The 20,257-nt window shown below is 35.2% G+C and overlaps 1 protein-coding gene across 22 annotated transcripts in view; it reads left to right on the top strand.

The window, feature by feature from the left end:
* Positions 1-20,257, top strand: part of DLG1 (discs large MAGUK scaffold protein 1) — a 282,135-nt gene that overhangs the window by 201,667 nt on the left and 60,211 nt on the right. For all 22 annotated transcript variants that reach the window (XM_069475188.1, XM_069475185.1, XM_069475186.1 and 19 more), the window contains one exon: positions 12,369-12,471. In XM_069475188.1, the coding sequence (XP_069331289.1) occupies positions 12,369-12,471 (103 nt within the window). The remainder of the gene's footprint in view (positions 1-12,368; positions 12,472-20,257) is intronic.

Here is a 20,257-nt window from a genome sequence, read left to right as displayed (position 1 = left end):
GGGGAGAAAAAAGAATTGGAAGGAAAAGACAAGCTAGAGCATCCAATGTCTATGGAACAATGTCAGTCAAAGAGGAAATAATGACAAAGAACTTTCCAAACCAGTAAAACATAACAACCCACATAATCTATGAAGCTCAGCAAACCCAGGCAGGATACATATACAGAAAACCAAACTTAGATACATCATAATCAAAGTACTAGAAACCTATGCTAAAGAGCATATCTTAAAAGTTGGGATAAAAACAACACATTACATACAGAGGAACAATAATACAAATGACTGCTGACTTCTCACTAGGAACAATAGAAGGCATAATGCAATTGAATGGTATCTTCAAAGTGCTGAAAGAAAGAAAAGTTACCATAGACTCATATTCAGTGAAATTATTCATCAGAAATGAAAATGAAATAAAGACATTTTCAAGCAAATAGTTGTGGAGAGAAATTATCTCTGCAGATCTACAGGAAATACTAAAGAAATTGTTTGGTTGAAGAGAAATTATACCAGACAGAACCCCAGATCTGCAGAAGGGAATTAGAAAAAACATAATATATATAAATGAAAATATATGAATAAATATAAAAGATCTATTTTTTAACTTTTAAGAAAAAGTTTATATATTTTATTATAAGACTATTGGCTGCTCAAAACAGAAAAAAATAGCAATGTGTCGTGGGTGTTATAACATATGTAGAACTAAAATAGAAGACCTCTAGCACACAAATCGAAAGGAAAGATGGAAATTATATAGTTGTTTCTTGCACAGTTTGTAAAGTGGTATAAATTTTTTGGAAAGTAGACTGTTATAACTATAGTTATGTATTATAATCCATAACTGAAGCACTAAAACTGCTTTAAGAGTTATAATTTTAAAAAATCAGTACAGGAGATCAAATGAAATACTGAAAAAAATATATGCTTTACACAAAGACAGGAAAGGAAGACCAGATCAGGTAAATAAAAAGTAATACCAATATGTGAGATTGAAACCCAACTATATTAAAAATTATATTACAATAAATGTTCTAATTAAGATTTAGAAATTGTCAGCTGGTTCAGAAAAGCAAGACCCAACTATATAACCCAACTATATTAAAAATTATATTACAATAAATGTTCTAATTAAGATTTAGAAATTGTCAGCTGGTTCAGAAAAGCAAGACCCAACTATATACTACTTTTCAGAAATTCACTTTAAATATAAAGACAAATGTGTTGTGAGTAAGAGAGTGAAAGAAAGTATACCATGTAAACAGCATACTAAAGCTACTGTACTAATATGAGACCAAAATTGAACTTAAGACAATGTTATTCTAGATATATTTCATTTCATCCAGAAGACTTAACAATCCTAAAATGTGCATGTACCTAATAATCCTTTCAAAACACATGAAGTAAAAATTGTCAGAACTAAGAAGAGAAATGGACAAATCTGCAATCACAGTTGGAGATTTAAAGACTCTCTTCTATAATTGATAGTATAAGTAGAAAAAAGGAAAAGAAGAATCATCTCAGTCCTTACACCATATACAAAAGTGAACTTGAAAAGGATTGTAGAACTAAACATCTAAAAGAAAACATACAAGAAAACCTTAGTGAACTTGGATTAGACAAATTTCTTAAATAGGACCAAAGAGCCAAGCCAGTTCAATAGAGAAGGGAAAGTCTTTTTAACAAATGGTGCTGAAACAACTAGCTATCTGTGTGTAAAAACATGAGCCTAAACCAGTCTTACTCCTGACCGAAAACTTAATTCTAAATGGAGTATAAACCCAAATGTAAAACCCAGAAACATAATCTTCCTAGAAGAAAACATTGGAGAATATCCTTGCAAGCCTAGGGTAGGCAACGATTACTTGGACAAGATATGTAAAACACTAACCATAAAAAAGATGCCATTAAAAAACCAAATAGGCAAGCCACACAGTGGTAAAAAATATTCTCAGTGCATACGTCTCACAAAATACTTGTATCTAAATATATAAATATTTCAATAATAAAAAGGTAAGTAACCCAGTTTAAAATGCGCAGAAGACTGGAGCAGATATTTCATAAAAGAAGATATATGAATGGCCAAAAAATAAATGAAAAGGTGCTTAACATTGGGTATCAGAGAAATGTAAAAACCTCAATGAATAATGAGGTTTGAAGGAATTTGGGTAGGAGTGATATAATTGTTCTGTATTTTGATTGTGGTGGTGACTACACAAAACTCTTACCTGTATACTAAAAAAGATTAATTATGCCTAAATAAAAATAGTAATTTTTAAAGCCTAAATAATGAAATATCATATCCCACCTAGTTGAATGGCTAAAGAAAAAAAATTAACAACATTCATGGATGAAGATGTTGGAGTATCTGCAACTTACATTCATTACTGGTGGGCATGTAAAATGGTACACCACTACAAGAACTTTTAGGGAGATTTTTTAAGAAGTTAAACATCCATCTAACCTTATCATTCAGGTTTCACCCATGAGAAATGAAAGCTTATGTCAACAAAAACACTTTGACAAGAATGTTCACAATGGTCTTATTCATGATAATCCAGATCTGCAAATGACCTACGTTTCCATCAACAGGAAAATAACTAAATAAATTGTGGTATATTTATACAATGTAATACTACTCAGAAATAAAAAGGAACAAACTACTGAAACACAAAACAATATAAATGTCTCTAAGCAATAATCATGTTGAGCAAAACAAAACAGACACCACAAAAACACATACTGTATGATTCTAGTTATGTGGTAGTCATTAGCAGGTAACATTCTTTTGTGCTGATAGAAGTCAGAAAATGGTTGCCAGTGATTGGGACTGACTATAAAGGTGCATATTGGAACCTTCTGGGTTGGTAGATGGAAAAGATATATATCTTGTTTGGGGGAGTAGTTTCATGGTTGTATACAGCTGTCAAAATCCTTTCAGCTGAGCTGTTCCAATTCATTTCATTATTTGTAAAATATACTGTAATTTAATTTATTTTTATTTTTAGAGACAGGGGTCTACTCTGTCACCTGGGCTTTAGTGCATTGGCACAATCACAGCTCGCTGCAAGCTCAAACTCCTGGGCTCAAGTGATCTTCCTGCCTCAGCCTCCTGAGTAGCCAGGACTACAGCACACTTCACCATGCCCAGCTAATTCTTTTTATTTTACTTTTTGTAGACAACGAGTCTTGCTGTGTTGGCCAGGCTAGTCTTGAACCCCCAACCTCAAATGATCCTCCTGCCTCAGCCTCCCAAAGTGCTGGGATTGCAGGCGTGAGCCACCATGCCCAGCCTGTAGTGTAATTTTTTTAAATGTTACAGCGTGATAAGGACAAATGAATGGTAAAGGAATGGATTTTTTAAAAAAATAAATGTTGCTGGACAAATTAGCAAGTTATTTAGAGGAATAAAATTAGCTTAGAGACTCACTTTACATCTTGTGTCAAAGTAAATTTTTATTTCAGTGTGAGAAACTCAAAGCAAAAATAGATGTCTTTAAATTGTCCATGTGGGATCACTTTATATGGGACACTGACACACTGCTGAAGTGTGTTAGGCCAACCAATAAAACCTGGTACACCCAGAACTTTCCTGGTTTTAGCACTGAAAGCCTTGTGTCTAGAAACTCTTTTAATCTCAGTTCTGTTGCTCACTCTAATGTGAGTATAATTAAATACAGCATTATGTTTGGCAGTTTCCATGAGTAACCTTAGAATTTTAATGCTTACTAAGCTGCTGTAGGGAAATGCCCTGAAAACGATAGGGAAGAGCTTTAGGAGCAGGAGAAAAACATAAGAAAAGTTACTCTAAACTAAACCAAACCAAAATAAAACCCTAGAACAAACACATTTAAGTATCTCATTAGACAAAATTTAGCAGTTTTCAAATGTAAGCTCATATCAGGATCACCTAGAGGCCTTGTTAAAAGAGATTCCTGGACTCTATTCCAGTGTTTCTGATTGAGTAGGACTTTGTTGAGACCTGAAAATTTGCATTTCTAACAAGTTTCCATGAGCAATTGATATTAATGTTGCTGCTTCTGGGAATAAACTTTGAGAACCACTGTTCTAAAGACAACTCTATTATTGATATTCTTGATGATAACCCACATTACTGAGGAAAGTATAAGTTATTTGAAAAAGCAAGGAAATAAATAATTTTTATAAAAATTGCCTTTGAAATTTCAATTTTGTTGAATAAAGAAGCTTTTATAATCTAGATCTATTACATGTGTAGAATACCACACTTTAAAACACTATAAATGAGATATTACTTGTCTTGGTCCCATCCTTTGCTCTACAGCATCACAGTAGCCTTGAAAAATTAACAGCCCACACTTTTCAATGAAAGCCAATAACCTGGCAGCCACTGGAGAGAACAGAATATGGGGTGGAACTCTTTCACAGCCTGATTGCCAGAGGTGGTTTTGACCTTTCTGGTGGTTCTTGGAATATCCTGTTTGCAAGGCTGTCTGTATTTGACCTGATTCAAGAGATTCCTTTGTACAGAAAGTCTTTTCCCCTGGGGTAATTGTCAAAACAATTTAGGTTAGTTTTGATATCTTTTCTTATGTTTCCCTCAACTGTTATCAGTATCTCAGGCAACATGCTGAGACAAACAGTAGACTAATCAAAAAGCTTAAAAGGAAAAGCTGGGGAGTGAGTTCTCCAGAGGACCTTTGAAAACCTCCAACATATTCCTTAAAACCTAGAAGACCATGCACGTATTCATGATTGTGTACATGCTCTGGAAAGACGTGAAAAGGCCTTAAACTCTCATCTCTGGCTGAACATGAGGTTCTCTGCAAGCAGGAAGCGAAGATTAAGGCAGAGTTATCAACTGCTTATCTGAGTGTTGAAGGCAGGCCCCCAACATGTAGACAGACGCCTTGGCAAAGAATGCAAGACTTATTAGTTCCAAGCATTTAAGGCAATATCTGTACAACCATTTAACCACTAAGCTAACCAATCAGAGACTTCAGTGGCCACATACAAGGAATGCAGACTTTTTAAAATTAAGAGTCACTAAACAACAGCTATGACAAATAACAACAAGCCCTGAACAGGGGGACGTATCTGATGTCTAGAGTTGCCCACATTGTATTTATTTTAAATGTCCAGTTTTCAACAAAAAAATGAGACATGAAGAAAAAGAAGAAAGTATGGCCCGTACAAAGGAGAAAAAAAGTAATCAATAGAAATTATCCCTAGGTAATGCAGAGCAGCTTAGAGCAAATGAGTGACATACTCTCCACGCTGGCCCAGTGGCCCTCTTGTTTTTCTTCATGGTGCACACAGCTGACTGATTAATACCAAAAAGGCAGCACACTTCCGTCTGACTCACACCTCCATCCAGCTTCTTGAGAATATTCATCTTATCTTCCAGAGACACGACCCTTCACCTCCTCTTGGTATGTGTCTGGCAAAGGATCAAAATTCCACCAAGGCCTCTGCCCCACCCAGGGTGGGCTAAGCTGCTGCCCTAGCCATAGCAGCCTCCACAACTGCCATTATCGCCACTACCGAGAACTGGGTTTTGGAGATGGGAAGCCGCCGGCAAGGCTATTGACTTCCTGTAGGTCCTTACCCTTGCCAGTCCACTTGCCAGGAAGCCTAGACATTAGACTTACTAGACAAAGACTTTAAATCCAGTATTTTACATATGTTCAAAGAATTAAAACCATCCTGAAGAATGAAAGAAAAGTATGGGAACAATGTCTCTCACCAAGTATAGAATATCAGTGAAGAGACAGAACCAAAAAGAAATTCTAGAGTTGAAAAGTACAATAACTGAAATGAAAAATTCTCTAGACAGGGTCAACAAAAGAAAATAACTGGCAGGGCCGGGCGCGGTGGCTCACGCCTGTAATCCTAGCACTCTGGGAGGCCGAGGCGGGTGGATCGCTCAAGGTCAGGAGTTCGAGACCAGCCTGAGCAAGAGCAAGACCCCGTCTCTACTAAAAATAGAAAGAAATTATATGGATAACTAAAATATATATAGAAAAAATTAGCCGGGCATGGTGGCGCGTGCCTGTAGTCCCAGCTACTCGGGAGGCTGAGGCAGTAGGATCTCTTGAGCCCAGGAGTTTGAGGTTGCTGTGAGCTAGGCTGACGCCATGGCACTCACTCTAGCCCGGGCAACAAAGTGAGACTCTGTCTCAAAAAAAAATAAAATAAAATAACTGGCAGAAGAAAGAATCAGAAAACTTAAAGATGGGTCAGTTGAGATTTCCAGGATAAAGAACTGAAAGAAAAAGAAGAATGAAGAAAAATTAACAGAGCCTCAAAGACCTATAGGATACCATCAAATATACAGCATATATATATACAGCATATGTATAATGTGATTGCCTAAAGGATGGAAAAAATAGAGAAAGGGACAGAAAAAAAGTATTTGAATAAATAATGGCCCAAAGCTTCCATAATTTGATGAAAAGCATTAATATACACATCCAGGAATCTCAGTGACCCTCAAGTAGAATAAACTTGAAGAGATCCACACCATAGATACATTATAATCAAACTGTCAAAAACCAAAGACAGAGGATCTTGAAAGCAGCAAAAAAGAAATGACTTATCACATGCAAGAGATCCTCAGTTGAGATCAGCAGCTGATTTCCCATCAGAAACCAGGGAGGCCATAAAGCAGTGAGATGGCATATTCAGAGGTCTGAAAGAAAAAAAAAAAAATCTGTTGAATTCTAAATCTAGCCAAACTGTTCTTTGTAAACAAAGCAGAAATCAGGACATTCCCAGATAAACAAAAGCCAAGAGAGTTCTTCTCTAGAAAACCTGCCTTATAAGAAATACTTCAAGCTATAATGAAAAGACACTAGACAGTAACTCAAATCCACATGAAGAAATAAAGAACATCAGTAAAGGTAACTGCATAAGTAAATATAAAACAGCATTAAGAGTATTATTTTATTGGTAACTTTTTTCCTCCAGTCAGATTTTAAAAACAACTGAATAAAGCAATAATTTAAATCAGTGTTGATGAGCACACATTGCACAAAGATGTAATTAATGTGACAGTAACATCACAAAGCAGGTAAAGAGAGCAGAGTCATATATGAACAGAGATTTTATATGCTACTGAAATCAAGTTGGTATAATTCAAACTAGATTCTTACAAAATGTTAACTATAATCCAAGGCAGTCACTAAGAAAATGACTGAAAATATATGTAGTAAAAGAAATGACAAAGGAATTAAAATGGTACAGTAGAAAATATCTATTTGACACAAAAGAAGGCAGTAATGGAGGAATAGAGACACAAAGAAGGCATAAGACATAAAGAAAACATAGCAAAATGAATGACAAAAATCCTACATTATCAGTAATTACATTACATGTAAATAGATTAAGCACTCCGGTTAAAAGGAAAAGATTGGTAGAGTAGATTAAAAAACAGATTCTGCCAGGCGTGATGGCTCACACCTGGGCGGGAGGATTGCTTGAGCTCAGGAGTTCAAGACCAGTCTGAGCAAAAATGAGATCCTGTCTCTACTAAAAATAGGAAAATTAGCTGGGCATCATGGCATACACCTGTAGCCCCAGCTACTTGGGAGGCTGAGGCAGGAGGATTGCTTGAGCCCAGGAGTTTGAAGTTGTAGTAAGCTATGATGATGACATCACTGCACTCTACTCAGAGTGACAGAGCAAGGCTCTGTCTCAAAAAAAAAAAAAAATCCCAGAATCCAACTTTATGCTGTCTGCAAGAGAGACACTTTAAAGACACACATAGGTCAAAAGTAAAAGTTGGAAAAGATATGTTACACAAACAGAAACCAAAAGACACCTACACTGGCTATACTAATATCAAAGTAGACCTTAAGACAAAAAATGTTTCTAAATGCAACAGATATAATATATATATCATTATATAGTTATATATGATGTTATATAGTTATATATGTTACATAATTATTGATAAATTTCTAGAAAAACATAAACTGTTGAAACTGACTGAAGAAGAAATAGAAAATCTGAATAGTCCTATAACAAGTAAGGAGATTGAATTAGTAATTTAAAACTTCCCACAATGGAAAAAGCCCAGAATCAGATGGCTTCATTGGTGCATTCTGCCAAACATTTAAAGAAGAATTAACACCAGTCATTCATAAACTCTTTTCCAAAATGTTAGAAACCTGAAGAACACTTCCCAACTCATTCTTTGTGGCCAGTATTATCCTTATACCAAACCAGATAAAGACATCACAAGAAAAGGAAATTGCAAATCACTATCTCTTATGAAGATAGATGTAAAAACCCTCAACAAAATAACTGGATCCAGCAGCATAAAAAAAGGATTATATGTCATAACCAAGTGGAATTTATCAAAGGAATGCATGATGGGCTCAACATAGAAAAACCAGTCAAAGTAAAATGCCATCTTAATAGAATAAAAGGCATAAAACACATGATATCTCAGTAGGCACAGAAAAAGTAATTGTCATAAACCAACACCTTTTCAGGATAAAAGACTTCATTAGTCTGATAAAAGGTATCTCTGAGAAACCAATAGCTTGACATCATACTAAATGGTGAAAGACTGAAAGCTTTCTTTCTAAAATCAGGAACAAGACAAGGATGTCTGCTTGATTCAACATTATACCAAGGTTCTATCAGTTAGGCAAGAGAAAGAAATAAAAGGCTTCTAGAGTAAGAAAGAAAAAAGAAAACTATTTCTGTTTATAGATGATATAATCTTGTATATAGAAAATCTTAAGAAATACAGCAACAAAAAAATCTATCAGAGGCCAGACATAGTGGCTCACACCTGTAATCCCAGCACTTTAGGAGGCCAAGGTGGGAGGATTGCTTAAGGCCAGGAATTTGAGGTATGGTGAACTATGGTAACACCACTGCACACTATCCTGGCCAACAGAGTAAGACTCTATCTCAAAAAAAAAAAAAAAAAAAAAACAACCTATCAAAGCCAATAAAAGTTCAGCAAGGTTGCAGGGTAGAGTCACTGTACAAAAATCAGTTATATTTCTATATACCACCATTGAACAACCCAAAAGTGAGATTAAGAAAAGTTTTATTTACAGTAGTATCAAAAAGAATGAAATATTTAGATATAAATTTAAGCAAGTGGATAAACAAAATGCCATATCCATTTTTAATGGATTTTAATGGAGCCATAGTAAGGAATAAAGTACTGTTACATGCTACAAGGATGAACCTTGAAAACATGCTAAGTAAAAGAAGCCAAACACAGACAACTATGTTAGAAGCCTCCGAATGGAGATTTTTCCAGGTTCTTGGCGATCTTTGGGAGAAAAGAATTTCAGGACACACCATGTAAGCCAAGCAAGCAGCTTTTTATTGAAAGATTGAAAGCGAAAGTACACTCTCAAGAGAATAGTAGACAGGCTCGAAAAGAGCAGATGTCCTGGGAGGAGGTGATTTGTGGTCTTTTTAAGTCTTAGTAATTGAGGGGAGGAATATTAAGGGTTGGCTGGGTACGGTGGCTCACGCCTGTAATCCTAGCACTCTGGGAGGCCGAGGCGGGAGGATTGCTTGAGCTCAGGAGTTCGAGACCTGCCTGAGCAAGAGTGAGACCCCGTCTTTACTAAAAATAGAAAGAAATTAGTCAAACAACTAAACATAGAAAAAAAATTAACTGGACGTGGTGGTGCGTGCCTATAGTCCCAGCTACCCGGGAGGCTGAGGCAGGAGGATTGCTTGAGCCCAGGAGTTTGAGGTTGCTGTGAGCTAGGCTGACTCCACCGCCACTCTAGCCCAGGCAAGAGAGTGAGACTCTGTCTCAAAAAAAAAAAAAAAAGAAAGAAAGAAAGAAAGAAAAAATAAATATGTCTCTCAGTACTAGGAATTTTTCTAAAAATCCTTGCTAATGTACCTTCCATTGAAAGTTCAATGATATTTTGGAAAAATCTTTAGTCTTTTTCATCAAATTATGCTCTTTTGAGTCTACATAATTTGTCTTCAAATCTTTTATGTAACAAAACGATTGATGCACAGAAATAATTCATTAACAGTTTTAATCTTTTCTACAATAATCTGTGGAAATTTATTTTCCCTAATTTGTTCTCCCAGGAATTAGGATTTTCTTTATGTACTAAGTGGAACTATTTCTACATTGTATTGAGTTTTTTATAGCTATCTTCAGCTAGAGATATACTCTAATAACTGCATTATGTTACATATGTTTAGATTAGGGGTTTTTTATGAACTCTATATCTTTATTGCTTGTCTGTCACACCAAAAATCTCAGTATTCAAAGATATAAACATAATTATTCATTCACATTGTCTCACATTACACATACAACAATCTCAGAATAACATCAACACTCCCACCAACAATAGGATTACTAGAAAAAGTTTTTAAATTATGTTGTTATTAACTATTCTTCTTTTACTTAAGGTATAGCCTACTAGAGGTATTCAAAGTAAAGTCATTAAGTATTATAGTTCTCTGTGTAGTGATGCCATAAACCAGATTCTTAAGTTCATTGTTTAGTGTTTTAATATATATGAGTTTTAGGATTTATTTTTTTGCTTTGATTGAGCTAAATTTTGTGTAATAATATATAAAATATCCACATGATTCTAAGGCATATTTAGGAAATTTAGCATCTATCTCTGTCCCCTCCACCCAGTTTCATCCCTCCTCCTATAGGTAACCATTTCAACTGATTTCTGTTAGCAAGGAATAATAATATCAACAAGGCCTAAATAAATAGAGAGCTATTCTAGAAAAAAAACAATAAAAATATATACCTTTCTAAATATTGAAAGATACACAGATGAGAGAGAGCAAATAAAACGTGAAGGACCCACACTTATGTTTGACACCAAAAAACTGTATAAATAGTGTTTGCTTATATTTAAAAAATAATGAGAAAATAAACAAAAGTAGATTAGGGTTTTTAAATCTTGGTTTTCATTCAAGGGGCATGGGGTGGGGGTTGCTGCATTTTTTTGTTTGTTTTTTAGAAATAGGGTCTCATTCTGTCACCTAGGCTAGAGTACAGTGACCTGACCATAGCTCACTAGAGCCTCAAATTGCTGAGCTCCAGCAATCCTCATACCTCAGCCTCCCAAGTAGGTAAGACAATAGGCACACACTACTACACCCAGATAGTTCGGTGTTTTTTTATTTGTTTAATTTTTTTGTAGCGACAGGATCTTAGTATGTTGTCCATGCTGGCCTCAAACTCCTGGCCTCAAATGATCCTCCCACCTTGGCCTTCCAAAGTGCTAGGGTATGACCACTATGCCCAGCCACAGGGGTGTGTATTTTTTTATAGTTGCATAATGACATCTTTTATAGATAATATAAAACATCATATCTTCACATGGTTAAAATTTTCTTTATGTAAATTTTATGATCCCAAGAATTTCTAGGCTTATAGTCAAGTTTTTGAAAAGTGATATGTGATCTTTAACAGGTTTTAGATTAGATCTCAACAAAACCAGTTGTAGTATAAAAATTGCACAGTGTTTCTTTCCAAAAATTCTCAGTGAAGGTCATGAACATTGCTGTACTCTATTCAATGGTGGTTCTTAATTTTTTAAGTTTATTACATTTAAGTATAGTGTTTCCATGAATGTCCTCTTATATTTGTCTTATAGTGGAAAAGGAACAATCCCCCAAGGTAATGTACCTTGAAGTAGTATACACTAACTATTGGCAACTTTTCAAAAATACGGATTAAATTACCTCTTCTAGAATAGGCTTGGTCACCTCAGTAATTATTTCACCCAAGGAAGGGCCCTTTTATTTTAAAAAAAGGTCTCCTGGTTCATTTAATTAACATTTACTCTATTTAAATCAGTTCTTAAAATCTGAGCTATTTTTATACTTTTAAATAATTGCTTTTCTGTTACACCCAAAGAATGCAAGTTTTAGTTTGTGAAAGGAAGGAAAAGTATTAAAACTCAGTTGAGCACTAGGGGTGAAAATGTGGAAGGAGATGAACATATACTACAGGCAAAATGAATTTTCCTCCCATTGCTTGAGTTCTTAGTAAAATGAAATGTGCAAAATGACAACACTCGATATTTCAGGTTGTCAAATTAAGGTACATTTTTCTCAATGGATTGATAGCCAACCTTTTAGAAACCTGGGGGAAAATGTTTTTGTTTTGCTCACTTAACATTTAGCAAAGTAGTTTAAGTAAATAAAATTGATTTGGATGGTAGTAATATTTAGTCTTACTGTGCAATATATTTTTAGTAAATCAGAACAAGAAACATTTTAGTGGTAAAGTTATTGGAACTAATGTGTTTCATGTGTTTTTGTTGTCATTATTAATCTATTCCTACTCAAAGAATAGGCTGTTATGATTTCTGATCAGAGTGATTATTTTCTCTCAAATTATGATTTGGTTTGATTTACAGGTAAACAGTGTTGACCTAAGAGCTGCCAGTCATGAGCAGGCAGCAGCCGCATTGAAAAATGCTGGCCAGGCTGTCACAATTGTTGCACAGTATCGACCAGAAGGTAATAAAATTCTTACTATCTATGGTTATTGCTTATTTCAGTTTTTAAAATTCTTCCTCTTAAATAATCCAAGCTTAACTTCCTTTTTTATGTTTTTTCTGATTTGCTTATCTAGTATTTGTTTAGTCTGAACCTAATTCACTTTCGAGATCTAAAGTATTTCTTAATAGGATGTAAGAACTGGTATCTGCCAACTCTTTTGAGGATTGTGCCATTGTTTTGATTAATTCTGAAGTGCTTATTTTTTAAAATCTGGCCTCTAACCAAACATATACCTTTTAACATCCCTTTTACTAGCTCACTGATCTAAAAGAATAATAAAAACCATAAACAAAGATAGTATCATTGCAAAAGATAATTAGATCACCTGGTTTTTTGAAACTTTTGAGATAGGTTATATTTATTAATATCAATATTTAAGATATGTTTCTAATAGTCATTATTGTTATTTAAAACAAAGAGAAGAATGCCAAGTTCAGTATATAACATAGTAAAGTATCATGGACATGGCCTTACCACGTTCCTAGGGGAAAGAGGCGGTAATGGAAAATTTGAGGTCTTGCCATATTAAACATAGATGACTCTAGTTTACATCAATATAAGCACTTCTCCAGTAAAACCTCGGTGGAATTTAAAAAGCCTAAACACCCAAAAGAATACATAAGCATACTTGTTGATGATTGTAAACAACATAATGAAGAAGGAAAAAAATGATGTGACTAAAGAAGCTAAATGAAACATTCTATAACTTAGTAACAATTAACATTTATTCTTTTCTTGGATAGGAATTTATTTTTATAACAAAGCCTAATATGTTTTTTAGCTGATCAAAGTAGCATGTTGAGTGCTGCTTGATATTTCATAAAAATAGTAGGTTCCATCAGTCTAGAAAACCTTAGGGAAAATTCATTTACATAAGGGGTAAATTTCAAATAAATTCACATTAAGCAGAGACTAACATACGAAATCAGAATGCCAATTCATTAATTTTTGTGAGAAATAAATCTACCAGTGAGAACCCTCGTGCTTTTATCTTCTGGCCAACACATTCCCACCGTATAGGTACACTGTGTAGAAGCCAAATTATAATCACTGGTTGCTTAGTATTAAAGATACCCTCTCATGTTTATAAGGACTATAGACTTTCTAGGTATGATTAAGGGTAGACCATTATCTGCTGCCTAACCTTCCTAAAAAACACAAACAATAAGAAAAATAAAACATACACACATGCTCCTACCCACACAACTCTACCTCATATTAAACAAAACTAAGAAGACAGATGTAATACCTGGACAACAACATATAGATAAAGGCTGTTTAAGCAGCTGAGGTCTAGCAGAAGCCACGTGGAAAGAAGAGAACAGTTCAAACATGGAATGTCAAGAATGCTCAGTGGTGGCAGAAATTAGAATAGGATAGAAAATTGCACTTACTAAAGATGAAGGGCTCATTTTTGAGATGTAAAAATATGATCCCTTGGTTTTTATCATGGGAAATGGGGAGACTAGGCTAGAGCAGAAGCTGTTCATTATGTGGTTTGTTCAGAGAAACAGAGGACCCATATTTGGATAAAGCAGCCTGCCTCTGTAGGATCAGCTGATATGACACTCTTTTGGTTTTAAAGCCATAAAATTACCTATGCATGCTTCCCCCTCCATACCCCCCAAACTTTCTGCAAATAGCTTGTCCAGCAAAATCCAACTCATTCAGTTATAAGTAATTTAAAAGCAACTAGCCTAGCAATCATACAAAGATATTAATAAGAAGCGGGGGGGAAGCAGTAAAGCTTAGGAACAGATTAGTCACATAAACACATATATACAAATAAAAATATTGATATAAATCAGATGAAAATTTAATGTTTTTAGCAATTTATGCATTCACTTTGAAAGAAGACCACAAAGTAGAAATGTAAGAACCATAGGAAAAGATGGCTCAACAACCAGAAAAGATTAACTTTGAATGAGCAGAACCCAAGAAAAAAGAAAGCAAACCAGTTATTGAACTTGGAACACAAAGACACACAGAGACAGTACAAAAAACACAGTAAGTGACGTAGAGGATACAATAGGAAAAGTAAACAAAATGAAACAAATAAAAAGAATCTAAAAAGATTAGAAAGAAAATATTAGCAACAGAAGACAGGCAGTTATGTCTATATGCAAGATATACATAATTCGTCTTTCTGAATAAAGAAAAAAATTTTAAAGGAAGAGAATAAATATTTGAAAATATAATTTGATGCATTCAAGAAAACTTTCTAGAAATAAAAAGAAATGAATGTTTATATTGAAAGGGCATAGCATCATACAAGGAGAACTGACTCAGAATGGGCAAAATTCAGACATATTCTAGTTAATATTTATCAAGAAAGAATCTTCTGGGACCCAGGCAAAAATGTCAGGTTATTTGTAGGAGGGTAAAAATTGGTTTTTAGGAGAAGAAAGGACTCTTACTATGTTTGGTGAGCACAGAACAGAAAAAGAATAGTTTTGCTGGGCACAGTGGCTCACGCCTGTAATCCTAGCACTTTGGCCAAGGCAGGAGGATCACTTGAGGCCAGGAGTTTGAGACCAGCTGGGGCAGTAGCGAAGACCCTGTCTCTGCAAAAAAATAAAAAATTAGCCAGGTGTGGTGGCTCATGCCTATAATGCCAGCTACTTGGGGGGCTGGGGGCTGAGGCAGGAGGATCTGCTTGAGCCGAGTTTGAGGTTGCAGTGAGCTATGAGGATGCCACTTTAGCCTGGGCAACAGAGCAAGATCCTGTTTTAAAAAAAAAAAAAATAGTTCATTTTACCATTTTATAGTTAGTGACTCTTAACTAAGCCTAATGTACCCCTATATGCACTAGATATACTTGGCCATTGATAGTTCACAAGGATGGGCCACCCTTTTTCTAGGATAGTTATTGAATAGGCCCAGGCATTAATTTCTCTCTCAGATTATGTTTTACTATGCTTGTACTGTTTATCTTTCTTTCTTTCTTTTTGCTGCTTTTCTCTATACTTCACTTCTGTTTGAACCTTTCCAACTGATACTCTTTTTCTTGAGTTGTATCCAATACTTTCAACTATTTAGTATTGTTGCAGTCATCTTTGTATCAAAGAGAATTTGTATTTTTCTTTGATTATTCAAATACCTATTTAGTAGTTATCGTCTATGGTTCAGGGTTAGACTCTTAGACCCTTATGTTGATTACTATTAAATGTGTATCTTCTTTCCAAACATCTCATAAACACCAGACTTTTGTGTCCTATTTGATTTCCCCAGCTGTATTTCTCTGTATTGAACAGGTTTCAAATTTAACATGTCTGAAACTTAATTCTTTTACTATCTCAATGAATAGTACCTTCCGCTGTGCACAGTGGCTCATGCCTGTAATCCCAGCACTTTAGGGGGCCAAGGCAAGAGGATCTCTTGTGGTCAGGAGTTCAAGACCAGCCTGGGCAACATAGTGAGGCTCCACCTCTACCAAAAAAAATAAAATAAAATAAAAATAGCTGGGTGTGGTGGTACCTTCTTGAGTCCAGGAGTTCAGGGTTGTAGTGAGCTATGATCAGTCACGCCACTGCACTCCAGCCTGGACAACAGAGCAAGACCCTGTCTCAAATAAATATATAGAGTGAAGGACAGAAAGAAAAGAAAAGAGAGAGAAACACCTTCATTTATGCCTAAGACATTGACTACCACACTAGAAAAAAAAATTTTTTTCCTTGGGGCCACAGCATTTTATTACGAAAATGGAATAAAAACTTCGAAAACAAAATGATCCTTTCTAATTTAATGAAAAATTTTTTATTTACTTTATTTTATTTATTTATTTTTTTTGTTTGTTTGTTTCTGTGCATGAATTATATGCAACTTGAAAAATAGTTCCTAAAGTTCCCGAGGTGAAGAGACATGTGAGTTACATACGCTTCATAAGGTCCTGGGCTCAAAACTAGCATGAGTTAAATACAGCTCACATGGCAGTTAATGTGTGAAGCGAGAAGCCCATGAGTCATCCTCGAGTCCCTTTTCTTTCACAACCTCTCAGTCATCAGCCACTTTAGCCAAAGCCATACCATCCCTTACCTGAACTACTCTAATAACCTAATAACTTCTAACAGGCTCCTGACTTCTTTCTTAATTTTCTCCAATCTATTCTCTGTTCATCAACTAAAATGATCTTTTTAAATACAAAGATTGGGTTGTATCATTCTCTATTTAAAATATTTCCTATTATTCTGAATAAAATCTAAACCCTTTAATAGGACTGTGATTGTACACAGCACAGCATATATGGTTTCACTGCATGCCCTCCATTCTTTCCTTTGCTCTTTAAGCTCTAACCGTACAGTCCTTCTTTCAGACCGCTAACTGCACCAGATTATTTCCCAATTCTCTGCTCATTCTGTTCTTTCTTAGGATATTCTCCCCTGTTCTTTAAATGACTGGCTCCTTCTCATGGCACTGTGATATTTTTCCTTTGTAATAGCTAACACAGTTTATAATTATGTGTTTATTTGCCTATTTATTATTTATTTAAGCTTTGCTATATCCTCACTAAATATGTAGTAATATCCCTGTTTACAGATGATGAAGTAGACTCAGATAACAAAGCTAGTAATAATTCACTTTCAGGTCTGTTGCCTTCAAAATCTAGGTTGTTTTCACCGGGAATATTTTGATGAGTGCTTAGTCTAACAGTGTTGATGTGTATTGTATTCTTTTGCCACTGCTGTGATACCATTGTCTAATAAAGATAAAGTGAGTACCAAGAAAGCACAGAAGACAGGCGTTGCCTTAGAAATTCAAAAGGAGGAAGATTATATTGCCTAGCATAATAAACGATGCCATAGAATAGGATGGAGTCTTAACTGGGCACCTAAAGAATAGATAGCATTTAGATGGGCAGAGAGAAGAAATGATATCCTAGGTGAAGAATAAGAGAACACCAAAGACAGGAGAGTTAAATTTTTAAAGTATATTTCGAGTACTTTGAAAACTTGCCTGTCCTTGCTGTATTGCTGCTTACCTTATGTCTGCTTATTAGGCAGTGACACTATAGCTTTATGCTTTGTTGTAATATTAATTATATATTTTTAACAGGTGTATTTTTGTTGTACAGTACTTTTTTAAAAAACATTCCACATCATCAAAGTATAACTATTATAAGGACCAAGGATATAAGTTGAAGACTCAAATTTTCTTTCTCAGTGAGCTGGCTATTTTAAGAAGTACAGAAGGAGTCACTTGACACTGATAATCATCATGTTATAGTTAGTATCTTTACTAGAGGCAAAGCCTGTGGGATTCTCTGCTTCACTGATAATCTTACATACATACAAACAGAGGAAAGAGGTAAGCTTTTGGTAGGATTAAATTTTTTATCTTTTAAGTCTATGGCTTGCCTATTAGTCTTCCAGAAAAGTACTATTATGGGACCAGGCCCAGTGGCATACAGCTGTAATCCTTGCACTCTGGAAGGCCGAGGCAGGAAGATTGCTTGAAATCAAGAGTTGGAGTCCAGCCTCAACAAAAGCGAGATCCCGTCTCTACCAAAAATATAAAAATTAGCCGGATGTCATGGTGTGCACCTATTTAGTCCCAGCTACTCTGGAGGCTAAGGCAGGAGGATCACTTGGGCCCTGGGAGTTTGAGGTTACGGTGAGCTATGATGACGGCCGCTGCACTCTAGTCCAGGCAGCAGAGCAAGACTCTGTCTCAAAAAAAAAAAAAAAAGTACTGTTAGGGGTTTTTGAACTTTTATGGCTTAGATTATATATATAAAAATAATAATCTCTACAAGACATTTAAAGGGATCTTATCTTCTAAAGGTACATAAGCCTTTAACTTTATCCACAAGTGAGCTACGGTATTTCTTTTGTTGGCTCTTGTACACACATGAAGTAAACCTTTTCTTTTTTTTCCTGTTAATCTGGTTTTTTTTTTTGGTTAATTTAATTCACAGCCTCCAATTACTGAACCTAAGAGAGTAGAGGAAAAGTAGGGAAAAGTGAGCGAAAGAAACAGCTTCTATTAGAAAAACAAATAGATTTCTTTAGAAAAGACAAATGGGTTTTTTAAGAGAAGAGATGAGAGATAAGAAAGTTTGTGACAACATTGGTCTATATAGGTATAAATGGTCTTTTCCATCTTCTTTAGGGCCATCAAACTTCTCAGAAAAGGGTGTTTACAGTAGCCTCATATCCCAGAAATTGCTCCTTCTAGACAGATAAGGGAAGCTCTAAAAAGGCTTTTCTGTATCTTCTGAATCTCAAATGTCTTCAGCTTAAAATAATCTCTATACCAACTCTCGGGTTCTGGATGGGTCCTCTTTGTTAACTCCAAAGACAAGGAGAAACCACTCTCTCAACCATACGCTAAACTCTTCATGGAACGCCCTAAGCTCAAATATTTTGTCTTTTGTTCCTCAAAGTACTATACCAACTTTCAGACCTTAAATTCTTAATTTTTGCTTCAGAAAACATTAATTATATTACAGTGATATTATAAAGGAAAAACAAAGAGGAAAAAACTAAACTTATTTTCTCTTTCACGTTGGTTATGTCTTATGTTTATTTGTTAGGTATTTTATTTTATTTTCACAAGAAAAAAATGTTTGTGATTGACATTAATTTATCCCTAACTTTCTCGTGACGAAATTAAAGTCTAGAAAGGTTGAGAGGTTTGGTCGCAATCACTTAAATGTTCTGAGTTTCTAGGCTTTAATTTAAATCTGAGTTGGAGAGGTAGAGTTCTAACCCCTCGTCTCCTGATTTTCCATTATTACTTCTGGTACCAACCAAAAAGAAAAGGGGTGGAGACTATAGGGGGAGATTGCAATGAACTAATGGTATTTCTTTGCAAGCATTTGTCACCTCTTATAGTGATGTGCAGTAGCAGATTTCTAATTAAAATTTTTTTCAGTCTTCTACCTTCCTACTTTTCTTCCCTTATCTTTCTCCTTTTTTCATACTGCATTTGACCCTTGAACAACACGGGTTTGAACTGTGTGGGTCCACTTATACATGGATTTTTTTTTAAACAAACTGGATGGAAAACACCGTATTCCCGACTTTATGTGGATTCTGCAGGGCCTACTGTATGACTTCAGTATGTGTAGAGTTTGGTATACACAGGGGTCCTGGAACAAATTCCCCAAGTATACCAAGGAAAAACTGCACTTAAAACAACCAGCCTGCCTTTCCCTTTTTCTTCTCTAGACCAATTATAATATTCATTCACTGAGAGTTGTTGCTCTCAGTTTTAAGGTTTGTGTTGAATATATTTCAGGCCAGGTGCGGTGGCTCAGACCTGTAATTGTAGCACTTTAGGAGGCAGGAGGATTGCTTGAGCCAGGAGTTTGAGACAAGCCTAAGCAACATAGCAAGAAAGTTAGACCCTGTCTCAAAAAAAAAATTTGTTTTAACATTTATATTTCATTATAGAGTATGAATGAGGTTTTCTTCCTTCATAGATAATTGCATATTTAGAAGAGATGGGGGGAAGTACAGTATCCCCCCACACTCCTTCCCCACTTTCTTCCATCTTTTTACTTCTTGTGTGGGGATGAGAACAAAGATTAGAGGTTGAAAGGGGGGAATAAAATTTAAAAATCAGCTGTTAAATATCTCTCCTTTTATAAGCATAGATACATTATTTAACTTATGGCCAGCAGTTCAGTTGCTCCCTAATATGTTACATGACAAGAAATATAGTTTGTTATAGGAATTTCTAAAATGCTAAATGGAGAAAATCTCCTACATAACATCGTAGCTCTTTCCCATTGTTGGCTTTG

The sequence above is a fragment of the Eulemur rufifrons genome, chromosome 7 (genome assembly GCF_041146395.1).
Source record: "Eulemur rufifrons isolate Redbay chromosome 7, OSU_ERuf_1, whole genome shotgun sequence".
NCBI lineage: Eukaryota > Metazoa > Chordata > Mammalia > Primates > Lemuridae > Eulemur > Eulemur rufifrons.
The sequence above is the reverse complement of the archived record's forward strand: the minus strand, read 5'-3'. Positions and strand labels throughout refer to the sequence as shown.